The sequence below is a fragment of the Brassica napus genome, chromosome C5 (genome assembly GCF_020379485.1).
Source record: "Brassica napus cultivar Da-Ae chromosome C5, Da-Ae, whole genome shotgun sequence".
NCBI classification, from domain to species: domain Eukaryota; kingdom Viridiplantae; phylum Streptophyta; class Magnoliopsida; order Brassicales; family Brassicaceae; genus Brassica; species Brassica napus.
Genome location: NC_063448.1, coordinates 17509281 through 17536212, shown reverse-complemented (window position 1 = coordinate 17536212; position 26932 = coordinate 17509281). Strand labels below are relative to the sequence as shown.

Below are 26932 nucleotides of genomic sequence, written 5' to 3'. Positions count from 1 at the left end.
AAATATGTAAGAGAATTAAAAACGAAAAAACAAAGGTTGTCACTTATCATCACCTCACGGGGTCAGTTGACAAACTTTGCTGCTCATTCACTCTCTTTTTCGAGAAAAAATCTTTTCGCTAATTTTTTAAAAATTGGTTCGCGGCTCATCTTTGTCAAGGGAATATCATTTCCTTTTATTTACAATTATTTCAGTAGACATTTGCTCATTGATCGTGTAAGGCTTTTTAGTGGTTAAAAACTTCAATTTGAGAGACTGATAGCTTAAGCAAAATGGCGTGGTTAGTCTCATATTACTTCTGGATTTTTATTTTATTTTTGTTAAAGAAGGTTCTTCAAGTGAAGTGACTTCTTTTTTTTTGCCCACGATATTTTATTAAAAGACCAAGCCCAGGGACAAAGCTCACCAAACCAACAACAACAAAAACGAAAAAGCCCAAAACAAACGGGCCGCTAACAAACTACGGGCTTAAAGCCCAACAAAACGGAAACCCTAGCAGACGCATGCCGCCACCGACACGGCCACGCAAACTCTGCAACTTCACCGGATCCCACCGGACCTAGGACCACATCGCGACCTCTTAATCTTCCGATCCATGGAGAAACCTTCATCGACCGAATCGATATCTTATCCACCACATACCACTTCATCATTCTCGCTTCTTCCAACCGAGAGCATCAATCGATCTTGATCGAGATCTCATCCTTAACCCAAACGAAGCCGCCATACTCAGAACCATTTTCAGTCCGCCAGAGAGCGTCATCAAACATCGAGATCTCATCCGACCACCAAGCACACAAGAAAAGTTAAATAAAACCAGAATCCCTAGAACCACCGTCTCCATCTCTCGGGACACCCCGAGACGACTACAACGACTCATGCAGAGCCAAAACCACCAAAACGCCTTCATAGACAAAGGCCACAGATGCCGACGACGCAGAGCTAAGAGAACCTTCACCTCCCGGGGACAAGATCTGACGACAGCAGAGCTATATAAGCCTCCACCTCCCAGAAAACCAAGCTAAAAGGAGAAAAAAGCTCCCTACCTCTCAAAACCAAACACATCAAACAGAGAAAAAAAAACAAAACGGTTAAGGAAACACAACGCCGGACCGACGGTGACTGTGGAAGCCCCTCCGTCGGCCGGAAAACAGATCTCTCTTTCTCTCTCTAACAGTGACCTTTACCTTTACCTCTCTCTCTAACGGGGCGAGAGGTCATTAAGTGAAGTGACTTCATAAAGTAGTTTTCTTTAAGTTTCAGAGAAATGCTAACGGAAATAACATCTAAAGTCTCGTACAGTGAATCTCAGAGCGTCACTGTCTCTTGGCCCAATATATATCCACAAAGTAAATTTTGGCAAGACAAACTCAAAATCATCATCTTTAAAGTTACAGTATGATCTGTGGCCCATCTACAAAGCAGACATCGTCAAAGTCCAAGGAGAAACATCTATCATGAGGCCTTAAGCATTTCAAAAATCTCTTTAGAACTAGGGAAGGGTCATCTTATGTGTTTACTAGTTTAAATGTATTTTTGCATATCCGTTAATCTCAAAAAGAAAAGACACGAACAAACAAATGTGGAGTATGATACATACAAAACAAACACAGTGAAGGGAGTAAGTAAGAATGTTTTTCTGTCAATTAATAATAATTTATCATCCATATCATATCAAAGAAAACCCCCAAAATGAAATTACAGTGAAACAAGTTCTATCTTACTCTTGATGCAATGCCATTCTTCAATGTTTACTTGTGGTCTTCTTGAGGAGTAATGCTTTGTATACTAATTACACAGAAAATCCTCAAATCTCATCTCCTTGCTCTCTGCCCAAAGTCAAAACTCTCTCTTTCTCGGCTATTGCGAGTTCAAGGGAAGTGTAGGCATTCCTTTAGCATGTTGGCTCTCCATTTCCAGTAGCATCAACGACTTCTGCCTCTGGTATCTGTTTCTCTTTGCTGCAAGTGCTGCGCAACACATACAAAGAGATCAAGATCAAGATCAAGATCAAGATTCAAGAATGTCTTTAATGTTGTTCAAATTATAACGACTTTTTTTTTTACACTCACATGTTAGATCGGTAGGAGGTGCAAAGTCGTAATCATGCCTTCCTCTCCATATGCAGCACAAGTAAATGACCAAGAGTACTAGAACCAATACCACCACACAAGATACGGCTATGGCTATTTTACCTCCTTTGGATAAGTGGCCATTCTCCCATAACAGTGGACACGAGGGAAGAGAGGGAACACCGCATAATCCTTTGTTTCCAGAGAGACTGTAAGGAGATGGAGCTTTTTATTTTAGTTAAATCATGATTGTGAGCTAATGGATTAAAGAAGAAACAATTGATAATAAAAAGAAAAGACAAAGTTGCCATAAATAGAACAAAAGAGAGAGACTATTATCTATGTGGAGACTTTCAAAATTAACTTACTCGATAATTCCACCATGAACACCAACTGAATAAACCTCCTCAGGTACCTTTCCTTGCAACTCGTTGCCATTCAAAAGCCTAACAACATATCATAAGATAAATCAGTCAAGTGTTTGTTTTAAAGCCAATATTGTTAGAGCAATCTAGTTCTCTTAACGTCAATAAATAGCTTCTTACACGAGCTTTAAGCTTGACGTGGACAAACTTTCAGGTATTGGTCCTGTGAGCTGATTGTTTGACAAGTCACTGCGAACCACATATGCAAACAAATGAGCACAAATATACAGAGCCAAAACTGTGTCAAGGGCATTCTCACACTACAATATCACTGTTTTGTTGTCATCTTATAAACGCATAACATTTATTCAGAAATTGCCTACAATTTGAGGAAGTAGCAAAAAATAGAAAGGGTCTCCCATCAATGATAAAATTTGGCAAATTAATCATATGAACTGAGGTGTGTTAACTTACAGACTCGCAAGGGATTTATGACCAAGACCTAAAGGTAGTTGACCAGTTAAGGAATTTGAACTCAAGTTCCTGCAATCATAACAAAAAAAAAAAGAAAAGAATATTCATAAATACGAGATAATAGAGTGAATTTCATATCTCTACCACTATGCATACACATGGATCCAATTGCATTATAATGATCAAAGAGCTATGAACTCTGATTTATAGATATACCAAGTTAATAGTTGATACTTACAGGCTATTCAAATTTGTCAGGAGGCTAATCTGTTCACTGATGAATCCTTTTAAGCCCTGGCTTCCCAGGTCTCTGAAACATGTCAGGAAAAAAAACTGTTAATTGTGGAAGTGTCTTTAAATCTAGTAAAAGACCAACATCGTTAGACCGGACGGACGAAGGATGCCTTTTTAAGATTAGGAAAAGTACGTTTAGTGGGATAATGATGTTTTTTTCTTAAAGGGAAAAGAAAATCGGGGTTTGAAGCTAGTACAAATATGGATCTAAGAGATTGGAAATTTAATCATTCACATAATCAATATTCAAATCCAAAATGGATATATTTGCCTCAATTCATTTTGCTCTCTTCAATTTATCTGCTTTATTCTAAGTTAATTTGAGTTTGTTCATAACACAAATGATATAAGATATCAAGAATATCAGGTAATTTTCTTTGCTCTATCCCAGTTGATCAAAGACAATCTAATTTTCACACATAATGTGACAATGACACTCACATTTGGAATATAACAAGAGCAGATCCTTGTGGGTTAGGCCGGCATTGAACTCCTTCCCAAGCGTCCCAGCTAGTGGGAGCACAAGGATCACCATTCCAACCCATCCTATCAGGAACACGCAGTGAATCCTTCAACGCTTTCATAGCAGTCACTGCAAAAACAAACACAACATATTAGCTTAACTTTGTAATAGTCGGCACTGAATGTTCCAAGTCCAATCAAGAAGTCTTTACTTTGTTCAGGCACCGTAGCCATATCAGCAGGAACAATGGCGTAAGTCTCTAACCCGCTGATGATCGGTGCTCCAGAAATAGGGGATAGCTTCACCGTCAAAGTAGTACTGCTCAGATTCTTGACGGTATAGTTCAAACTATAAGCTGCAAATCCTCCAACCTCGTTGAACACATCAACTCTCCTCACCTTGTCATCGTTCACCACAAGATCAAACACTCTCTGACCAGCTTTCTTCACCGTCGAATCAATCTCCGAGAAATGGAACCACATCAGGTAATCAAGCTTGGCGTCAACCTCCAGCTCGTAAACAAGCGCTCCACCTCCGGACACCGTAACCGCCGTCTGATAAAGCTTAACCGGAAAAAAATTGGGAGCCTGATCAACTCCCTTGATCTTCTCCACCGTGGACAACGACCTGGCCAAGGACTTAGCCTCCTCGGAGCGAAACGCCTCGTCGGACTGCCACGACCGACTGAAGCTATCGGTGTCGTTGGTGAAACCAGGCCCCCACTGGTCCGAACCGCAAGTGAGTCTCCCGTAGTTAACCAACAAAACATCCCGACCAGTCCCGTCGGCGTCGTAAGAAGACGGATCCACTTGCAAGACCTCGAGGGAGCCTACTATAGGAGGATCGGTGGCGATGCTGTAGAAGCACAAATCCAGCTCGCCGTCTCCGATGAAGGCGAACAGATCGGAGTACGAGCCGTCGCGGAGGAAATTCTCAGGCCAAGGGGATCTCCAGGAGAAGACGAGGGTGCCTTCCACGGAGACGTCGAAGGACGGGGAGTGTGATTTGCCGTCGTAGTTGTCGTAGACCGTGAAGGTTCTGATGTAGTAGCGGCCGGCGGGGAGGGGGATGACGTAGCAGTTTTTCTTGCCGAAGGAGAGAGGGAAGTAGCGGACGGTCTTCTCGGCGATGAGGTGGAAGCGGAGAGGCTCCGAGACGACGGCGGTGGATCCGCCGGAGTAGAATTGGTCGGGGAGCCATGTGCGGTTGAAGGCGTCGGTGGAAGGTTCGGGGCTTCCGCAGTCAATGAAGAAAGAAGTATCTGCAAAAAGAGAAAGATAAAAACAGAGGGAATGAGTTCAGTTCATCGTTATCAGATCTAATATGGAAAGATAGAGAGAGAGAGAGAGAGAGAAGCCTACTGAACGGAGAGGAGAGAGAGAGGGGAAGGATCAGGAGAAGGGAGGAGAGAGACAGGAAGAAGGAGGAGGGAGATAAGGGCATTGTTGGAATTAGTTAAAGTTTGGGGTTTGTGAGAGAGTAGTGGGGGAAGAAGCATGTATGGCACTGTGAGAGACAGCTTGTTACATACAAACATAAACAAAGAGATGAAAGGCGAGATTAGCGGGTGGACTGAGTTGAGAGTTCGGTCATTTAAAGACATTTACAACGCTTCTTGCTGACTTTATTAGTTTCACCTTCTTTTTTTTTTGTCAATATTAGTTTCACTTTCCCCCCTATATTTGGGCGTCGCTTTTTTATTATTTTCCCTTTTTAATAGGGCAAATCTCCAAAATAGCACTTTTCTAAGTTTATATCACAAAAATAGCACTCAAAAACTAAAATGACCAAAATAGCATCTTTCTAAGTTTATCTTTTGAAAATTTTAATTTTTTTTATTTTTCAAAATTTGAAATCTTATCCCCAAAACCTCATTTATAAACCCTAAACTCTAAACCCTAAACCCTAAACCCTAAACTCTAAACCCTAAACCCTAAAATCTAAACCCTAAACCCTAAACTCTAAACCCTAAACCCTAAACCCTAAATCCTAAACCCCACCCTTTAACTCTAAACCCTAAGTTTGTGACTTTTGATAAAATATTAAGTTCTATTTTTGTAACTTTTGACCTTGAGTGCTAGTTTACGAACATAAACTTGATTTAGTGCTATTTTTGTATTTTTCTCTTTTTAATATTCGTTTTTCTTTGAGGGTTTAATATTCGGTTTTAGACTAACTTTATTTGAATAAACCTGAACCTGATTACGGACTAGTTTAATTTTTCTCATTTGTAATAATGCAACTGAATATTACTTCATTTATTTTATAAAGAATGTCATTTTTATATCTTTTTCTTATTACACAAACAATATTACTTAAATTTTATACTTAATTTAATATTATTATTATTTGTTAAATAATTTAATGTTATAAATAATTTTATTATCTCAAAAAACTATTAGTTAAAAAAATATAATAATGAAAGTATTGATGAATGAGGAGTGATCCGCGGGAAGTGCTAATAGTTACGGCAGTGAATGAATCAACTTCTACCTGTTACCGTGACGTGGCCACCATGCACTACCAGACAAATATTCACCATCACCACCTAAAATTCACCGTCAATCTACTAAACCCCGACCAAATATTCACCTTTTTAAATTAACTTCAGTACACGCCATATTAGTTCTGAATCTTGTGTTTTATTTGGTGACCAAGTCTTACGAAATTTAATTAGTAACAAACTAATCTGTCATATTTTTCTTTCTGATGGAGAGATATTTAAGTTGAATTTTGTGATCATGGTGCCCACTTCGTTGTAATCAGTTCCGATATATTTTAATCAACTGCTTGATTACTAAGTATATGGTTTTACAATGAAAATTTGAAGAAGAAGAAGAAAAGAGTAACGTGGTTAGTGGTTTGAAGAGTGACTGTGTCAGCTTCAGAGGACAAACGCGCTCGGTGTATTATTAAATTATCGTAAACTCTGAATCCGTGACTCCATCTCCTTGTCGTTTCCTTCACAGTACCCGGTCTAGTTGTCCAGAAAAAGAAAAAAGAAAAAAGAAAAAAGACAAAATCCGGTCTAATAACTCACCAACTCCCGTTTTATATTTCGATAATTATCAACTTATATTGTCGGATTCAATGGGCTTAAAAAGCCCAACCCACTAATTTTATACGTATGGCTCCAGAGTTCAATCGATCCGAATTGTTTTCTTCAACCAAATTTCAACGAAAAAAACAAGGGTTGACGTCAATTGACCCCCTCTACTATACGCACCAACACCCGTTCCACCCAGACTTTATGGCTCATCAATTGGCTTCCTAAACTTTGTTTCATCATCAATTATCCACAATTTTTAACAGATAAAAGAAATCACGTTTAATAACTAAAAGTGCGTTTAATTAAAAACGATTGCCCAATTATAGATCCAATTAAACCTTACCCGACTCTAACCCGCAACATTAAAATCAGAAAACGACAAACCAAAACCTAAATCCAATTAAACTGAAATCGATTTGGGGCTTAGGGTTCATCGAGTGAGTTTGAGAGGAGAGATGCAGAAATCGAGTTGGGTTTCGTCTGAAGAGATGAGTGACCACGGTTCAACAACTAGGCAACAGGTTAATGGAATTCCGACAAGCTGCTGGTGTGGAAAAAAGCTTGCAACTTTCGTGTCTAAAACGAATGAAAACCCGTACCGGAGATTCTATCGATGTGTAGTCGCTAGGCAGGTAAAGTAAACAAGAATGATAAATGTGCATGACTAGATGATGTGTGTAGGATGCCAAGTTGTTTGGTTTTGTTGCAGAGAAAACACGACAATTTGTTTGGTTTTGTTGCAGAGAAAACATGAAGATCATCTTTTCAAATGGGAGGATGAGACGATTCTTGATGAGATTCATATGCTTCAGGTGCAACAGAGGAGGCTTGAAGACGATGTCGAGAAATGGAAGATGATGAAAACAAGAGAAGATGCACCTGTTGGCTGCGTTGGAACCATTGGATGGCTTTGTGGAAAGCTCTGTGATAGAGAAGATTGATGAATAATGTTGTAATTATGTGACTGAGACTGATGTAAGGCTGATGAATCTTTCCAAACCTTAAGCTATTATCTTTGTTTGTCACATGTTGATCATCATCTCTTAACAAAAGAAGCTTCTAAAACACACTGAATTGAAGATAAATTGAGTTTGAAAGACATAACACCATTCTGTTTAACAAGTTAAAAACATCCTTACAAACCGCATCCTAGAGTTATTACAAGTTGAAAAAAACAGCACAAAAAACAACTTGTACTAGCATAACCGCTTAAAGACTGCATCCTCCTCCTTAGTCTTGAATTGTTTGAGATTGGTGTGTCGTGCCATTGAGACCCGAAGTGCTTCCTTGTTCCTGCAACAAAGATAAAATGCTCAGAAAATACTACCAAAACGAGTACAAGTAAAGTCAAGTGACAGGAATGTACCTTCTCTTTAGGCTCTTTCTTGATCTTTTTCTTCGGGTGTAACTTGCATGTTGCTGCATTATGATCAGCTTCTCCACATTTAGAACAATGCATGGTGCGACCTTTCCTTCCAAGAGTCTCTATTGTCTTCTTCTTCTTCTTTGGCGATTCATTTTTGCCTTTGAATCTCGGAAACTTCTTTTTCTTGTTTTTCCTCTTCCTACCAGGAAGCGCAGGCTCAGGTGCTTCAACAACCAACTTGTACTTATCCTTTTTCATCCAGAAACGTGGACCTCTAACCGTGTTGATCGACTCACTGTAAGTTTGTTGCCATAGATGTGTTGAGAAGAACTCAGAAACATATTCATCAACATCTAAGCCTACATCTATCATTGCTCCATACGCATGCTCACATGGAATACCAGTTATCTGCCACTTCCCGCATGTACAAGTCATCCTATTAGTATTGACGTCATATGTCTGTCCTGAAAGCCGTACATCAAACACACCATGAGTTCCCGGAGTCGTTATACACTTGTCAGCATCTTTTTTCTCAGACTTTAGCATTTCAACCACATATTTTGTAAACCTCTGCTGGCGCCTAAGCGACTTCTTGTTTCTCTTTGCAATTCTAACCATGGCTTGTCTTCGGATGGTCTCCAACATAGGTACAACCGCCTTAGCTCTAGCTCCGACAATGGTGGCATTGAATGATTCAGTGGCGTTGTTATCAACATCCTCACAGTAGCTGCCAAGCTTATAGAAAGGCAGGGACCACTTCTTCGGTTCCAGCTTCATAACATCATCGTATAGTGACATACTATACTCCTGCATCTTCGTGAGGTTCTCGCCGTACTGAGTAGTATTGTAGCTCCAAGCTAGATTCCATACCACGAGTTTCAAAAGATCTTTCTTCTTGTGCTTCTTCTTCAGGTTTTCAACAATGTGTTTAACACACCTTCTATGCTCAGCCTTTGGTAACTCATATTCAATAGCGCTTATGAGACCCTGCAATGTTATATAATTATAAAGCTTCAGGTAGTCACGATTAATATAGGATAAAACAATGCATTTAAAGGTTGAATTCTTACCTTTGAGCTGTCAGATAGAAGTACAAACTTCTCTCCATCTCCAAGATTGAGATTCCGTTTGAGTTGCTTGATAAACCAGAGCCATGTATCAGATGTCTCACCTTGTACCAGAGCCCAAGCAAATGGATAAATCTGGTTATTTCCGTCATGTCCTATAGCAGTAAGTAATATGCCTTTCACTTCTTGCTTTAGAAATGTTCCATAAAGACCTATAATAGGTCTACAAGTTCCACTCCACAACGTTTTAAGCTTCTCGAAGCAAACGTAGAACCGATCAAACATATCTTCTCCAGCAGCATTAGGGATGGTTTCAAGGACTACACTCGTACCTGGATTGGTCCTTTGAATCTCGCTCACATAACCTCGAAGATGTGAAAATTGATCTGCATACTCCTTGTGAAGCCATTTCAACGCCAAAGTTCTTCCTCGTTGGCACTGATTCCTTGAAGGTATTAGCTTCCACTTCTCCTTAATCATCTCTTGAATCTTCTCATGCATTAAATTACCATCCTCCCTTAGTTTATCAAGGAACAGCCTTGCTATAACTGGACTTCTAAGCATTTTGCACTTTCCATTTGGTGTACAGCTATGATACCTGTACCTAGTCTTCACCAACCACTTCCGAGTGGGTTCATCATAAGCACAATAAACCCTCCATTTACACTTTCCTCTCATCGCACACTTAAAGCTCAGCTTCGTTTTATCCCACTTACTTTGCTCTATATTTCGGCCTTTGCTCAGAGCATAATGTAACACCGCCTCTTTGAACTCAAAACCAGAGAAGAAAGATGTTCCCACATCAAGTTTATCTTCTGTCTTTTTGCGTTTTCTGTCTCTCGGATAAAACTCATCTTCGTCCTCATCTTCGCTTTCTGGAATCGTGTTCCTCCCAATGAACTCCTCATCCACAAAATCTGCCACCGACTGTTCAATCTCAAGCTCATACCGATCCTCCAGCTCTTCTTCTTCTTCACCATTACCAATTCTTTCATTTTCATCTTTTTCCATGTCTTCTTCGTTGGGCTTTTTCGGCTTTTGCCCGATTTCATACTCCCAATATTCTTCACCTTCTTCGTTTTCTATCTCCTGGGAAACAAGAGTCGAGTTTGCATTTGACTCCTCTTCTATTGGCGAAGCTGCAGTGACAGGAATGCTCCACTCTTGATTTGCGCCTTCTTCTGGAACAGGAACCCAGCTATCTCCATCATGCATCCCCAAATCTACAGATACAGGAATCAAACCTTCTCCTATTCCTTCTTCGTTCTCCATTTTCGTCGAAGAACCCTAGAGTATCGACTTTTCTAACCCACGATCTCTCTGATTCTTTTGAGATGGGAATCGACGAACCCTAATCCCCAATTTTTGAAACTGTCGATTTTGATTTGTGTCGGGTTTTGTTTGAGGTCTGAAATATCCATTAGGTTTAATCGGATCTATAATTGGGCAATCGCTTTTAATTAAATGCACTTTTAGTTATTAAACGTGATTTCTTTTATCTGTTAAAAATTGTGGATAATTGATGATGAAACAAAGTTTAGGAAGCCAATTGATGAGCCATAAAGTCTGGGTGGAACGAGTGTTGGTGCGTATAGTAGAGGGGGTCAATTGACGTCAACCCAAAAAACAATTTATGAAACTGTTTCTAATGCAAAATGGAGCTCTAGTCAGAGGATAAAAGTAAAATAAAAGATATTGACAAACAAAAAGTGAAAATTTTAAAATAAGTATGCTATTAACTCACCAACTCCCGTTTTCTATTTTGATAATTATCGACTTATGTTGTCGGATTCAATGGGCTTAAAAAGCCCAACCCACTAATTTTATACATATGGCTCCAGAGTTCAATCGATCCGAATTGTTTTCTTCAACCAAATTTCAACGAAAAGGCTTTTTCTGAAACTGTTTCTAATGCAAAATGGGGCTCCAATCAGAGGATAAAAGTTAAAAACAAGATACTGGTAAACAAGAAACAAAAAGTGAAAATTTTAAAATAAGTATGCTATTAACTCACCAACTCCCGTTTTCTATTTTGATAATTACGACTTATGTTGTCGGATTCAATGGGCTTAAAAAGCACAACCCACTAATTTTATACGTATGGCTTCAGAGTTCAATCAATCCGAGTTGTTTTCTTCAACCAAATTTCAACGAAAAAGGTTGTTTCTGAAACTGTTTCTAATGCAAAATGGAGTTCCAATCAGAGGATAAATGTAAAATAAAAAACGTGAAAATTTTAAAATAAATATGCTATTAACTCACTAATATTATAAATCAATTGATGGAGTCCATAACCGGTCCATACATTTAGAGAGAGACGGCCCAACCCTAGAGAGAGAGAGAGGCGGCCGTGACCTTAGGAGAGAGAGAGAGAGAGACGGCTTATGCTTTGGAGAAAAGGAAACTCTATTTCCTTTTCCTTGTAATTGTTATCTTTTCATTATTATGTATTAGTAGTTTTCCTAATCCTAGTTGGTTTAGGTTTTTGGATACTTTCATTTTTTATGACTTGTAATCCTTATATAAAGAAACCCATGTTATATATCTTATTATATAAAGCTTGGTTCTTCAAAGTTGCTAATTAACACGATCGCGACACATGACAGTTATATAATTAAGATTGTGACATGTGTTAGTATTGTTTTTTTTCTAAAATCATTAAAAAAATGATAATTTTTTAAAAATCTTATTATATAAAGCTTGGTTCTTCGAAGTTGCTAATTAACACGATCGCGACACATGGCAGTTATATAATTAAGATTGTGACATGTGTTAGTATTGTTTTTTTTCTAAAATCATTAAAAATGATTATTTTTTAAAAAATGATAGTAATTATCCTTTTTAAAAATCTTAATCCTTTTTAAAAATCTTAAACCAAAAAATTGTAGAAGAGTATTTAATGTTAATTTTCTTTTATTGGTTCTTCAAAGTTGCTAATTAACACGATCGCGACACATGGTAGTTATATAATTAAGATTGTGACATGTGTTAATATTAATTTTCTTTTTCTATCATAAACAAAAAAAAAAACTATAATTATTCACAGATTAACACGATTTTTTGAAAAAAAATAATAGTAATTTTTGTTTTTACAAATCCTATACCAAAAACGATTTGTAGAAATAATTTATTTAATACTAATTTTCCTTTACTAAAATCATAAACCAAAAAATATTTGTACAAATAATTTTCCTTTTCTAAAATAATAAAGAAAAGATAACTGTAAAAAAATTGATAGTAATTATCCTTTTTAAAATTCTAAAGCCAAAAAAATTGTGTTTAATGTTAATTTTCCTTTATTAAAATCTGATTTTTTTTGAAAAAAAGTAATAGTAATTTTCGTTTTTACAAATCTTATACCAAAAACTATTTGTAAAAATATTTTATTTAATACTAATTTTCCTTTTCTAAAATCATAAAGAAAAGATAACTGTAAAAAATATTAATAGTAATTATCCTTTTTAAAACTTTTAAACCAAAAAATTGTAAAAGAGTGTTTAATGTTAATTTTCCTTTATTCAAATCCTAATTAAAAAATCAAACAAATAGGAACTACAATTATTCACACATATATATATATAGGACTAAGTTCTCTTATATTTTGTACCTTCTCATATTTGATCAGCAAGCATAACGAAAAATATTAGGTGAGTTTTTTGGTCATCGCATGTTCTTTTCTTCTTATAAACTGATGTTAATTTTTTTTTTCATTATTGTCATGCTGCACACGTAAGTTATTGCCACAATAATGCTTAGGAGTTTGTACATACAATATATAATTAGTTATGCTGTTGTACATAAGTTAATGTCAACGTCAATTTACTACTTTAATACGTTTAATTATGCTTATGTGTGTTCGTTCTATTTATTATTTTCTAACTGAAATTGCAATTCCATTTGCTACCAGGAATAATCAAGAAACAATGGCTTCAGAAAGTTATTTAACACTAGATCAGTTAAATAAGAAACGTCCTTACCGTCGTACTGTAGAAATTCCAAGAAGCTAACCATCCTAAACTACGAGCCTCTTCTAAATCAAGTCAAGAGCAAGGTTAATACCTGGAGTGAATCGCTTTCTTTTGCTGGAAGGTTGCTAGCAAAAGGTTGCTATTGGTGAACACTGTCATTGCTGGAATCACAAACTTGCAGCTGACGGATGAAGAAGACACCTACGTCTAGACTGTCAACGGATCAAACTGGAACAAGTACAACACAGGATCAATCTACAAGGAACTCAAGAATCATGCACCCTTAGTTCAGTGGTACAACACAATTTGGTGTGAAGGAGGCATACCTAAACACAACTTCCTGGCTTGGCTTTTTGAACTATACCGCAGCCCTACAAGAGATCGATAAATCAACTGGGGCCTCAATGTTGATCCATTCTGCCTTCTATGCAATGCGGCTCCAGAAACTCGAGATCACCTTCTTTTTGACTGCTGTTACAGCTGGGAAGTCTGGTCCTCAACGTAGCTTTGCTAATCAGGTTACCACTCCATCATCAACTACTTCAACAGTCTACGACTGCCAAAGCCACACAAAAAAACTCCTCCTAATCGCTTGGAAATGCGCAATATACCTACTCTGGACCGAACGAAACTCAAGGCTCCACAGGAGATGCTTCAGATCGCCCACCTCTCTACTATCAACTCTCAACCTCACTTTCCGAAAAAGATGGTCAAGTCTTCGATCACATAACACAGTCTCGGTTTCAGCTATGATCCAGATGTGGCTCCGATGATCTCTTTAGTTATCTTGCACCGATCGGATCCTTTTTCTTCATCGCCTGCGACTTTCTCCTCCCTTCACTGCATGCTCTGTAATTGGCTGTCTCTGTTGGGGAAAAATTGGACTGGGCTCTTATCTAAACTTATTCTCTAATTATCAGGTTAACTAAGTAACTAAGGCCGAAAACATTACTAAGGTCCAAAAGCCTGTATTTTTTCCTTTCCTGCATTTAAATAGAAAGCCTTTGGTCTCAGAAAAGTTGGCCGATTCTAGCACCAACTATCACCATCATGATTTTATATACATGAACTTTTTTTTTTGGAAAAAAAATTGTCTTCGTGTATATATACATGAACTTTAAAGCTATGTTAAAACCTTCGTGAACTATATTAAATTTTGAAAGCACTACATGACCTATTAAAATATGGTGAAAAACTACGTAACTCATCTTCATTAATTAACGGTAATGGAGTGTTGTAGTAAAAAAAATGTGTTGTCTTAATCTAGGGGCGGGCGTTCGGATACCCATTCGGGTTCGATTTGGATCTAAGTAGGTTCAGTTCGGATTCGGATAACCCATTTAAATAATTTATAAAATTTTAAAATTCATTATATACTTTAAATTTCTAAAAATCTTTAAATAAAATAATATATTACATATAAATTTGAATAACATATGTCAAAACACCTAAAATTAACATATAAATTGGTTTGGTTTGAATATTTTGATAGAGAATCAATAGAATTTTTAAGTATTTTTTGGTGTTTTCAGTATATTTTAGTTATCTTAGACATTTAGTTTTGACTATTTGTTTATATTTTCAAGCATTTTACACGCCTTAAAATTATCTTATATACTTTGGATGTTTTTAATATACATTAAATCTAAAAATAATTAATATATTTAGGTATATAAATCTATTTTCGATATATTTGGATACCCGAAATACTTTGGTTCGGGTCGGGTTCGGTTTCGGTTCTCTAGATACCAAAATTTTTAACCCGTTTGGATATTTATTCAATTTTGGTTCCGGTTCGGTACTACTTTTTTGGAACGGGTATGGTTCAGTTTTTCGGATTCGGCTTTTTTGCCTAACCCTATTTTAAACTCTGTTTCATAGCAACATACGAAGACGTTTACTTTAAATTAATATAATAAAAAAAGTTATAAAAATTCTTTTAAAATCATTCCAAATTACAATTAATATAGCCTTGCATCATTCCAAAATACGATCTGAGTTGAACTTGAACATGATTATTTCAAAACAGACGACATAGTCTCATCATTAAAAGGTGAACTATTTATAAAAACCAAAAAAAAAATATTAACTATTGTAAAACACGAAAGACAAACATCAAAAATTATGTAGAAAACAAATTTATATTCAAAATTGTGTCCATAACATATACATATATTCTAAAATTGATGTAAAAAAACTGTCATTCTTTATATGTTTTCATAAAATTAAAAATCAAACAAAACCCGTGCAACACACGGATCCATACCTAGTGATTAATAATATACAGAAACATTCAGCTCTAAATCTATTGTTTCACAACACGTTATCAGCACGATAGTCCCTAAATACCCTGAGCCTAAAAACCATATCGACAAAACCCTAACCTAGCTGGCGATCTCTAAACCTAATCCGACGAACCCTAATCCATCCTTGCTCACGTTCCAGCTTGTCACCAGCCGATCAGCTCCAGCCCTAAGGTGTTCCTGATCCTAGACGACCTCAGCTTCCCGTTCGCATCAGAAAAGCTTGTGTTCCCTGATCAGCCAACTCGCGACCCGAATAGGAAGCAGCCTGCTCGCGTTCCCGATCAGACGCGTCCTGTTCCAGCTCAATCCTCAGCACGCGACCATTCCAGCTCGTTCCAGCTCACGTTCCAGCTTGTTCCAGCTCGCGTTCCAGCTTGTTCCAGCTCGCGTCCGTTCGAGTTTCTCTTGGTGGTCCGGTTTCTACAATCTGCAAACAAAAGGTAACCCTGATTCTAAGAACATGAGAATTGAATTCGGATTGTTTGTAAAGATTGAAACCCTAAAATATAATCTCTAAAACTAAAGCCATATGATAATAGATCAATCCCCTATGAGTAAATCGAAGCTCTATAAGTTCGATCTAAACCCTAAAACGAGATTGATCCATTGATCAATTAAAATCAGAACCTTAAAGGTTTTGAATCTCAAATCAAATCTCTTTGATCAAAGATCAAAGTTTCGAAATCCCTAAAATCCTAATTCGAAAACTATTCAAACTTATTGATTGATTGAGATTGAAATTGATCACCTTGAAACCGACATTGCTTGATTAATAAAATCGAAACCCTAAAAACCCTAAATTGAAAATCAATTTTGATTATTTGAAATTGAATGGTATTTGATTGATTGATCACCTAGAACTATTGATTAGGATTGTTTAAACTCGAATCTGATTGTGTGAACTAAAACCCTAATGACCTAGTTTAGATTACTTTGAAATCGAATCTGAAACTACATATTAGGTTAAACTGTTCTAGACTTGATCATATTTGTGGCCTTGTTGCATTCATACCACAATCTGATCATATTGATTGATTGCAATTGAACATAGATCTTATTCTAGGGATGGTATTGAATTGAACCAAATAGCCGTGTGGCTTGTTTTATTGCTTGGCCAATTAGTTTGTTGGTTTGATTGCATCATGAACTGATAGAAACAAACCGTCTTAGGATTGCAATTACATGTTAAACTAAATGCATAAGAGTTAAACCTATTGCATCCATAGCCGTGTGGCTCATCTTGGCCGTGAGGCATATACCTTTGCTGTGAGGCATAAAACTTGGCCGTGAGACATTGTTTGAATGTTTAAAACTAAAAACCCTAAATCTCGTTTTAAATCCCTAAAGGCCTTGAAACCTTAAATCCCATATTACCTAAAAATTTGAATGATTGATTTGAGGTTTATGATTGTTTACATATTGCTTAAGAGTTAGGTTGCTAGATTATTTGATTCTGAAACTCTAAATCCTAGCCGCATATTACCAGCCTTGAAATTGGTAAAACCCTAATTGATATACATATAAAACTGAATGATAAGATTAAATGCATCTTACCTGATAATCCTGTTTGCATTCCATTCTTATGTGGCCGTGTGGTCTAGTAATACATCATATCCAAATGGTCGTGTGACCTTGCATGCATACTCATGACCATATGGTCTTATATTCATATTCATAGAGATTACTTGTTTTGATTGATGCATTGGACACATATAGACCTCGCATTCTCGACTTGTCTCGCACCATGGCCGAGTAGTAAATTGCTTTGGTCGAGAGACTTGTGAAAACCGTATGCATTGATTATTTTAAATTGATTGCATGAACTCTAAATCTTAAATTGATTGATAATATGATTTCAGATGTCAAAATTTGAGCCCTTGGATTATGTTGCCCTAAATCTCTCTGGAGATAATTATCTGGAATGGGCAATGAACACTTCAGTTCTCCTAAAATCAAGAGGACTCGGTAGGAGTACCATTCGGGGTAATTATGCAACTGAAAGTGAAATGTATAGGGCCATAACAATTATGCGCCATCATCTCACTGAGGATCTAAGAAATCAGTACCTAAATATTGGGAATCCTCGTGACCTTTGGACAGAATTAAAATCCAGATACACAATGGTGTTATTACCAAAGGTCAGGCATGAATGGATGAGTCTCAGATTCCAGGACTTTGAGTCTGTGGAAGAATATAATTTTACTTTGTCCAAAATCGTTTACAAACTGAGACTATGTGGTGAAGTGGTAACAGAGAAGGATTTACTGGAAAAGACCTTCCTCACAGCTGATACACTAAAAATGAATCCTTGCAACTGTCAATTTAACAGTGGTAATTGTAATATTTGAGATTCAATCCAGAGGACCAGTTTACTCTTTACTCTTATGAGTTCAATAATAAGCTGAGAAACAAGTGGGGTTTTGAGAATTAATTGTGACGCAAGTAACTAGAATACCTAGATGGTTCAAATTCGATTTAAATGAAGCCGGCTTAGGGTTATTAATCGGGTGTCAATGCAAAACTGAACAACTATTCAAGTGCAATGAGGTGCAGTCTAGAACTCAGATCATTCGGCTAGAACAATCCACTATCGTGGTCTTGCTCCCTTTGCAGATCGGTCTTGAATCCTAAGTTCTCACTTGGAACAAGACGCGATAACAAGCCTTAGAGACAAGATCCGATTAGTTCACTTAATACCCTAATATCTACTCTCGCTGATTAGGGATACAAAGTTCATTCAATATATGTCAATTTATCTCCTAAGAGGTTAGCTAGGTGATTAAATCAGAAATCGAACATTAAGTGATCAATTCAATGTAAGCAGTAAGAACAATATGAATAAAGAACAGTTAAGATCACTTATTTGTGTTCAGTTCATGCGGCTAACACCCTACAACCCTAAGAAAGCTTAGCCTACCACTCAATCATAAAGCAGGATGACACATACATGGTTTCTGAATAATACTGCATATAAAATAAAGTAGAAAGACAAAGGTTCAGGATGATCTTCTCGTGAGGATGAAGCCTTCTCCCTTACAAGTTGCTTAATCCAAAGAAAATAGTTCTCGGTCTCTTGCAAAACTAGCGTAAGAAAAAGAAAATGATAGCATAAGCCTTTTTATATGGAGGCGCTGGTGGTAAAGAGATAAGAGAGAGTGGAATCTAGGGCAAACTTCCGGAATAGGAAGTTTCCTTAATGATCGGGAACAGTCAGACGCTTGTTCTCTTCGGGAACAACCTTCGGTTGTTCTAGATGGCTGTTCCGCATCGAATCCTTTAAAACGACATCTGACTTCCTGAATGTCTCTTCTTTGCTCTTTCACTTGCTCCAAACCTGGAATGATATCAATTAAACACGAATTAGGACTGAGAATTAGCTCAAAGCACACATATAATGGTATTAAAAACACCATATATCAATTCCGCCAGACTTAGATCCTTGTTTGTCCTCGAACAAGGCCAAGCCTCAAGAACATGGAGAAAGGTTTGAAAGAGTGGGAACTCGCTTTTCCTGAATAACCATGCTCTTACCACACATCTCTGAACCATACAAGCTGTAGACTTAGACCGCACACCCTTACCAGAACACCCACGATCGCTGTTCGAGAATCAGCTCCATACTCTCTATCTCATACCTGAAAAGGTCGCACTATCGAGACAAAACTCTTTAAACATCAATTAAGAACAGCGTGAGCTTCTCTTTACAGGCACTATTCAGGGTAGACGGATTGATAAGGAACAGACTGTTTTATGGTGGAGCTGAGAGTGTTTAGGGGCTACCGTATTTGAGTGTATGCAGGATATCACGCAAAATAGCAAGAGAGGATGGATCTATTGATGTCCGGAACCCTTACTCGTTTCTGCTTCACGGATGTGGTTGTTCTCCACTTCGGGTCAATCATATGACTGTTCTCCAGCTCTTGACCTCTTTTCTTATTCCTCAAAAATCGGTACCAACTCCTTGCTCAACCATTCCCAGTGGCGTGTATATTCCGAAGTTACCTTCCCCATCTCCATCATAAAATAAATAAAAGCATACTATATATTTTTTGAATAATATTGATGGGGTTTTGAGGGAAAAGTATCGGGGTGAATGTTTTGCAGCCACTGGTGGTCTATCCTTTTGTTTCTCACGGGTCGCCATTGTTCCTCTGGTCAGATCATGCACCCTTGAATGTTTTTCTTATTAGGGCTTGATCTTGTCAACTGTTCTCATTATGCTCGCTTTCTCTTCTCTTAATGTAAGGCATTAACGAGTAAGGGGCTGCGTCAATCCTATCCTCTCCGACCTTTTTGCACATATCTGCACATATGACATTGAAAAACAGAGTGCATGAGGGTGAAAATAAAGGCTTAGGTACAAGGTTGGAACTAGCTAAAGATGAGCTAGCCACTCAGGATCAGCAAGATTAGTAAAAAGAATATGAAGCCCTGAGCGTGGGTCTCGTTTCCTTGATCTAGTGCCCATAACAAGAAGAATTTCAGTCAGGATTAGGTTCAAGTTAGGTGGAGTTGAGTATACCCAGTGTTACCTGATCGGATGAGAGCTTCTGGAGAATCAAATGAGATAAGTTAGAGGGTGTTCCAGGTCCAAGTGTGGGTCTTTCATCACTGCTAAGGTCACTGGATAAGAATGTCAGAGCACGAGGTGGTTAAGAGAATATATCACAAGGTCCTAATTTCCACAAGAGTTTTAGCTGACTCGATTCTAAACTGACTCAATAAAACATCCAAATGACATAAGGACTGACTCCAAAACCAAGAAATAAAGTTTCAGCACACAGTGCTTGGCAATGGGTTGTTCTACCAGAAGAACAGTCCTTTGGTTGTTTTGACTGAAGTGTCCGATTTTTCTTGTTTTTGACCTACAAAATAATTCTGAAAAGAAATAAAATAGACTATAGAAAATAATGTACACACTAACCAGTGGGTTGTCTCCCACCAAGCGCTTGGTTAAAGTCATTAGCTTGACTTGGATCAGCCGATCCGGTTGATGGGGGAGCGCTTAGGAGAATTTCTTCGCCCTCTGCGATAGTGGAGTCAGCAAGATAATGCTTTAAGCGCTGCCCGTTCACTACGAACTCGTCTCCTTTTCTGTCCAGTAACAAAACAGCTCCGTAGGGTCGAACTTCCTTAACAGTGAAGGGTCCGGACCATCTAGACTTCAGCTTGCATGGGAACAACCTCAGCCTTGAATTGAAAAGCAAGACCTTATCGTTGGGTCTGAAACGTCTGGCAATGATTCGCTTGTCATGGTAGGCCTTGGTCTTTTCCTTATAAATTTTGGAGCTTTCATAGGCGAGGTGCCTTATCTCTTCCAGCTCATGGATTTGGATCATGCGCCTCTCAGTTGCTGGCTTGATGTCGAAATTCAGTAACTTGACTGCCCATGCAGCCTTGTATTCGAGTTTGACAGGAAGGTGACACGCCTTACCGTAGACCAGGTGATAGGGGGTTGTCCCTAGCGGCGTTTTGTAGGCCGTTCTGTAGGCCCATAGAGCATCGTCCAGCTTAAGTGACCAGTCCTTTCGTGAAGTGTTGACAGCTTTCTGGAGAATGCTCTTGATCTCCCTGTTGGAAACCTCAACATGTCCACTCGTCTGTGGATGATAAGCGGTTGCCACCTTGTGCCTTACTCCATTCTTCTTTAAGAGGCCCTGAAATGCCTTGTTGATGAAGTGTGTTCCACCATCGCTAATGACCACTCGGGGCACTCCAAATCTCGGAAAGATGATGGAGCTGAACATCTTAGTCACCGCTTTTGCATCATTAGTGAGACTCACCATCGCTTCTACCCACTTAGATACATAGTCAACGGCGACGAGGATGTACTCGTTCTTGAAGGATGGAGGGAATGGGCCCATGAAATCGACTCCCCAACTGTCGAACACCTCAACCTCTAGAATGTAATTATGAGGCATCTCATTCCTCTTGCTGATGTGCCCAAGTCGCTGGCATGCATCGCATCTGGCTATGTAGGCGTGAGCATCCCTGAACATAGTTGGCCACCAGAAACCCGCTTGAAGGATTTTGGAAACCGTTTTGAATGTAGCGAAGTGGCCTGCGTAAGAAGAACCATGGCAATGATGTGGGATTCCTGGGATATCTGCCTCTGGAACACACCTTCTGAACAAGCCATCCTTGCAATGTCTGTACAAGTATGGTTCATCCCCAATATAACGCCTCGCCTCCCTTAAAAATTTCCTCTTGTCGTTTTCAGTGAACTTAAGGGGTTGCTTTTCAGCAGCAAGAAAATTCGCAATCTCAGCAAACCACGGGAGGTGAGAGTACTGCTTTTGGATCGCGGCGACTGGCTCTTCCACGATGCGAGAACAGTCGGTATCATTCCCAGAGGTTGTTCCGCGAAACGCAGACCAATCACGTTGACGTGTTCCACTGGGTGTTCTTCATCAAGAGTTGTGTCGTCCTCAATCTTCATTCTTGACAAATGGTCTGCAACCCCATTCTCAACCCCTCTCTTATCTTTTATCTCAATATTGAATTCTTGGAGAAGAAGAATCCACCTCAAAAACCTCGGTTTTGCATCTTTCTTTGTGAGCAGGTACTTAAGAGCAGCATGGTCGGTGTGCACAATCACCTTAGATCCCACCAGGTAGGATCTGAACTTCTCGAATGCAAAAACAATAGCCAGAAGTTCCTTCTCAGTCGTAGCGTATCTGCATTGAGCTTCATCCATGGTTTTGCTTGCGTAATAGATTACATGAAGTTTCTTATCTTTGCGCTGCCCAAGGACTGCTCCAACTGTAAAATCGCTGGCATCAGTCATGATTTCAAAAGGGAGATCCCAGTCTGGCGGTTGTACTACATGCGCGCTGACTAGAGCTCCTTTGATGGTATGGAACGCAACTAAGCACTTACTGTCGAAATCAAACTTGATCTCCTTGCAGAGCAGTCTGGTGAGTGGTCTCACTATCCTTGAGAAGTCCTGGATGAACCTTCTGTAAAACCCCGCGTGACCCAAGAAACCCCTGATAGCTTTCACAGTTGTTGGTGGTTGCAAGCTCATCATCACCTCGATCTTTGCCTTATCCACCTCAATGCCTTTCTCGGAGATTTTGTGCCCCAGAACAATCCCATCCCTGACCATGAAGTGGCACTTCTCCCAATTGAGCACTAGATGTTTCTCCTCACACCTTTTTAGTACCCTGCACAAGTTAGACAAACAGACACTAAAGGAGCTTCCATAGACGCTGAAATCGTCCATGAAAACCTCCATAATGTCTTCAATCAGGTCAGTAAAGATTGATATCATGCAGCGCTGAAATGTTGCTGGCGCATTGCACAAGCCGAATGGCATTCTCCTGTAAGCGTACGTTCCATAGGGGCAGGTGAACGTCGTCTTTTCCTGATAGTCTGGATGGATAGGGATCTGAAAGAAACCTGAATAACCATCTAAAAAACAGTAATATGGGTGGTTAGCCAATCTCTCAAGCATTTGATCAATAAAAGGGAGTGGAAAGTGATCCTTTCTGGTTGCTGTATTTAATTTTCTGAAATCAATGCACAAGCGATGTCCTGTCACTGTCCTAGTAGGGTTCAATTCATTCTTTTCATTTGTGATAACAGTGATCCCACCTTTCTTAGGTACTACATGAACAGGGCTAACCCATTTACTATCAGATATGGCATAGATCACACCCGCTTCAAGAAGTTTCATAATCTCTTTCTTAACAACATCTTTTAGATTCAGGTTTAACCTCCTCTTATGTTCGACAGAAGTCATTGATTCATCTTCTAGGTGTATTCTATGCATGCATAAATCAGGTGAAATGCCAGGTATGTCAGCTAGTGAATATCCTAATGCCTTACGATATTTCCTAAGCTCACACAAAAGCAATGCAGTTTCCACATTATTTAGTTCAGCGTTCACAATGACAGGATATGTGGAATTCGGACCTGAGAAAGCGTACCTGAGCCCTTGGGATGGGGTTTTAGCTCAACCTTGGGAGCTTTAAGCTCACTCCAGGGATCATCTGGTTGGTTCGGCGGAACATGCAAGTTCGGTGTAGGGGTCGCTCCAGCTGGAATGTTCTCGTCCGTGTTGCTTGCCTCCCCCAGACTTAGACTCGCTACCATCCTTCCCATACTCCTTGTGGAATTAAGAATCTTGGCATACCCGTCTGCATCAATGTTTACGACACTCTGCTCAGCCTCAGCTCTTACTAGTGCAAGCTCAAGTGGGTTTTCTGTAAGAATCTCCTCGATCATTCTTTCGCGAGGTAGTTGCGGGTCAATCCCTTCATCAACCTCAAAGGTCTGCCCATCTAACATCGGCTTTTTTAGTAGTTCATCCATCTCAAATTGCATGACTATGTCCCCAAAATTCAGATCAATCTTCCCTTGTCGCACATCAATGATGGCTCCAACACTACATAGGAATGGTCTTCCCAAGAGGAGAGGATCTTTAGACTCTTCTTCCAGCTCCAGAACAACGAAGTCTGCTGGAACAGAGGTGTTTTCGACTTTTACTTGGAGATCCTCTAGTATACCAACTGGGGATTTGACTGATCTATCCGCGAACACTAAGGACATCTTAGTTGGTTTGAAATGCGTGTATCCTAGACGTCGTGCTACAGAGTAAGGCATGAGGTTCACGCTGGATCCAAGATCAACCAAGGAGCATGCAAAAACTGTCTTCCCAATCTGGATAGAGAGGACGAACTTTCCGGGGTCTCCTCGCTTCTTTATCTGCCTGTTCTGAAACACTACGCTGCAATCCTTGGAAACTGTCATGAATTCGCTCTCTTCTGATATTTTTCCTGAGATCAATCCCTTCATAAAGCTGCGTATGGAGGGCATCATCTGGATCACATCCATCAAGGGGAGTCGGACGGTTAGGTCCTCCAACATCTTCCTGCACTTCATCTCCTCTCTGTCCTTACGAGTGGCCTTGGCTGGAACAGGGTAAGGGACTTTAGGAATGTATTCGCGAGGAGGAACAACCTCTGGGATAGGGCGAACAGCTTCAGCTGGTTGTTCTGGCCCTGGCGAACTTGTTCCAACTGCTGGTTCCGTATTCCTCTCAACTGCCGGGGTATCGGCAGGTAATTGTTTCGACTCTTTCTGCTTCCCTTTCTCAGCCGTGGTGAACCTCCTCTTCTCCGGCTCGGAAAGTTGCTTTCCGCTCCTCAGTTAAACTGCATTGCACTCCTTAGGATTTTTGTCTGTTTTACCAGGTAGAGTACCTTGTTGCCTCTTGACGCTCTCAGCAGTCTGAGCTATCTGAATGTCCATCTGTCTCATATGGCTCGCGACATTATCGTACTTGGTGCTCAAATCTCCGAACATATGGTTCATTCTGGTATTGATCTCGGTAGTAACCTGGTTCAGAGCTTTCCCTTGGAGCTGTTGTCCTTGGAACAGTTGCTGCAACATGACCTTTGTCTCATCTTGCGGAGCAACGATAGGAGCAGAGGTAGCTGGTTGAGGGTTCTGGTGTTTCTTCATCTGGGGCGTGTTGTTCTGCGGTTGGCTTAGAACATAAGCCCGGGGTTGGTAGTTCTTTTGATACCCGACATACTGACCTTGGTTACTCTGTGCAGGATCAGTTGATTTATCTTGCTTAGGCCAGAAAAGCTGTTGGTTGTTCCGCACGTTAGGGTTTGGGTGGTAGTTTTTGAGCTGCCATCCTTGCCCATTCACGTAGCTCACCTCTTGCTGATCGTCCCCTGATAATTCAGCTTCAAACGCCAGGTCACCGACACTCTTCTCAGGAGTTGCTTCTTCCATTATGAACACTTGGCTTTGGTTTCCCTTAAGCAGTTGGTCCACCTTCGCAGCGAGATCATCTATGCTGTTCACACTCTTCGAGCGGTCATGCTCCTTGGTCTTGTTCAGTGAACTTGATGCCATGTTCTGAATCAACGCAAACGTACCAGGTGTGGTTTGAGTCATGAAGTCTCCATTACAAGAAGAGTCAAGGGTGTTTCGGAACTCATAACTCACTCCATCGTAAAACACCTCCAATATGTAATCATCATCAAACCCATGGTGTGGGCACTCTCTCTGGTATTCCTTATACCTTTCTCAAGCTTCATGAAATGGGTCATCAGACTTCTGCTTGAAGTTGGAGATTTTGTGCCGTAGAGCCACGGTTTTGGACTTTGTGTAGAAGTGGCTCAGGAATGCTGATCGAACCTGGTTCCATGAGGTGAGAGAACCGGTTGGGAGAGATTGCAACCAGCGAGAAGCTTTCCCTTCAAGACAGAATGGGAACAACGTGCATTTGACATAATCTGGTGGCACTCCATTAGAGCGAGAGAAATTGCAGATCCTCTCAAAGGCCTCTATGTGGTCCATTGGAATGTCTGAAGTAAGGCTGCTGAACGTGCTCTTCTGTACCAGACCTATCAGTGCAGGTTTGATCTCATAATCTTGTCGAGTACAGGGTGGAGGGTTGATGGGGGAGCGGTTAGTAGCGAAGTTCCACGGAAGGTTTCGCTCCCCAATAAGAGCACCACGCTCTTCTCGTGCGGCGTTCACGGTTGCTTGTTCCTGAGCAGCTTGTTGCTGATTTTGGATGGTCTGCTGCATCTGCAACATCTGCTATTGCTGAGTCTGCATTTGTTGTTGGATGAGTGCCAATGCAGCAGTGAGGTCATCCATATTGCCGCATGTTGGTGTCGGTTGTTCTTGGCTGTTGACGGTTCTGTCTTTCTAATCTTGCGAGTTCGTCGTTGGTCAGTTGATGTAGTGGTCCTTGTGCGTTGCTCTGAGTATGTCTACTGGTCATGCACTTGGATCATCTGTTCCAACAAAGAAATAAAGCAAGTTAGATATCTCAGACTAAATATTAAACCGAAAAATAAAGGTAAAAGCTTAGTCTCCGTCGCAACGGCGCCAAAACTTGATGCACTAAAAATGAATCCTTGCTACTGTCAAGTTAACAGTGGTAATTGTAATATTTGAGATTCAATCTAGAGGACCAGTTTACTCTTTACTCTTATGAGCTCAAAAATAAGCTGAGAAACAAGTGGGGTTTTGAGAATTAATTGTGACGCAAGTAACTAGAATACCTAGATGGTTCAAATTCGATTTAAATGAAGCCGGCTTAGGGTTATTAATCGGGTGTCAATGCAAAACTGAACAACTATTCAAGTGCAATGAGGTGTAGTCTAGAACTCAGATCACTCGGCTAGAACAATCCACTATCGTGGTCTTGCTCCCTTTGCAGATCGGTCTTGAATCCTAAGTTCTCACTTGGAACAAGACGCGATAACAAGCCTTAGAGACAAGATCCGATTAGTTCACTTAATACCCTAATATCTACTCTCGCTGATTAGGGATACAAAGTTCATTCAATATATGTCAATTTATCTCCTAAGCGGTTAGCTAGGTGATTAAATCAGAAATCAAACATTAAGTGATCAATTCAATGTAAGCAGTAAGAACAATATGAATAAAGAACAGTTAAGATCACTTATTTGTGTTCAGTTCATGCGGCTAACACCCTACAACCCTAAGCAAGCTTAGCCTACCACTCAATCA

The 26932-nt window shown here is 39.5% G+C and overlaps 3 protein-coding genes and 1 non-coding gene across 4 annotated transcripts; 1 reads left to right on the top strand and 3 right to left on the bottom strand.

Annotated features, from left to right (window-relative positions):
- Nucleotides 1-1622: 1622 nt before the first annotated feature.
- Nucleotides 1623-5272, bottom strand: LOC106401643 (receptor-like protein 4). Its single transcript, XM_048756944.1, has 9 exons — nt 5030-5272; nt 3880-4929; nt 3647-3797; nt 3150-3221; nt 2912-2980; nt 2618-2686; nt 2441-2518; nt 2073-2281; nt 1623-1970 (listed from the first exon to the last, which is right to left on the bottom strand). The coding sequence occupies exons 1-9, from the start codon at nt 5109-5111 to the stop codon at nt 1861-1863; spliced, it is 1890 nt and encodes a 629-aa protein (XP_048612901.1). The 5' UTR covers nt 5112-5272; the 3' UTR covers nt 1623-1860.
- Nucleotides 5273-7947: 2675 nt separating this feature from the next.
- Nucleotides 7948-10422, bottom strand: LOC106359127. The gene is made up of 3 exons (XM_048757275.1): nt 9154-10422; nt 8084-9070; nt 7948-8010 (listed from the first exon to the last, which is right to left on the bottom strand). The coding sequence occupies exons 1-3, from the start codon at nt 10420-10422 to the stop codon at nt 7948-7950; spliced, it is 2319 nt and encodes a 772-aa protein (XP_048613232.1).
- Nucleotides 10423-19626: 9204 nt separating this feature from the next.
- Nucleotides 19627-25339, bottom strand: LOC106399027. The gene is made up of 5 exons (XM_048757274.1): nt 24639-25339; nt 23356-24569; nt 21800-22825; nt 20349-21740; nt 19627-19727 (listed from the first exon to the last, which is right to left on the bottom strand). The coding sequence occupies exons 1-5, from the start codon at nt 25337-25339 to the stop codon at nt 19627-19629; spliced, it is 4434 nt and encodes a 1477-aa protein (XP_048613231.1).
- An 88-nt stretch (nt 25340-25427) lies between these two features.
- On the top strand, nt 25428-25534 carry LOC125588135. Its single transcript, XR_007324529.1, has one exon. It is a non-coding gene; the product is annotated as a small nucleolar RNA R71 (small nucleolar RNA).
- Nucleotides 25535-26932: the final 1398 nt, after the last annotated feature.

What these genes read in the sequence shown, in the direction of transcription:
- LOC106359127 (XM_048757275.1), bottom strand. Translation starts at nt 10,422, where the DNA reads ATGGAGAACGAAGAAGGAATAGGAGAAGGTTTGATTCCTGTATCTGTA. An exon ending in TTCTATCTGACAGCTCAAAG is followed by an intron (nt 9,071 to 9,153) that starts GTAAGAATTCAA and finishes ATAACATTGCAG; the next exon opens with GGTCTCATAAGCGCTATTGA. An exon ending in AGAAAGAGCCTAAAGAGAAG is followed by an intron (nt 8,011 to 8,083) that starts GTACATTCCTGT and finishes TCTTTGTTGCAG; the next exon opens with GAACAAGGAAGCACTTCGGG.
- LOC106401643 (XM_048756944.1), bottom strand. Translation starts at nt 5,111, where the DNA reads ATGCCCTTATCTCCCTCCTCCTTCTTCCTGTCTCTCTCCTCCCTTCTC. An exon ending in GCTCTTGTTATATTCCAAAT is followed by an intron (nt 3,222 to 3,646) that starts GTGAGTGTCATT and finishes GACATGTTTCAG; the next exon opens with AGACCTGGGAAGCCAGGGCT. An exon ending in CTGACAAATTTGAATAGCCT is followed by an intron (nt 2,981 to 3,149) that starts GTAAGTATCAAC and finishes TTATGATTGCAG; the next exon opens with GAACTTGAGTTCAAATTCCT.
- LOC106399027 (XM_048757274.1), bottom strand. Translation starts at nt 25,339, where the DNA reads ATGACTCAAACCACACCTGGTACGTTTGCGTTGATTCAGAACATGGCA. An exon ending in ACTGCTGAGAGCGTCAAGAG is followed by an intron (nt 24,570 to 24,638) that starts GCAACAAGGTAC and finishes TTAACTGAGGAG; the next exon opens with CGGAAAGCAACTTTCCGAGC. An exon ending in TGGTGGGAGACAACCCACTG is followed by an intron (nt 19,728 to 20,348) that starts GTTAGTGTGTAC and finishes TCATATGTGCAG; the next exon opens with ATATGTGCAAAAAGGTCGGA.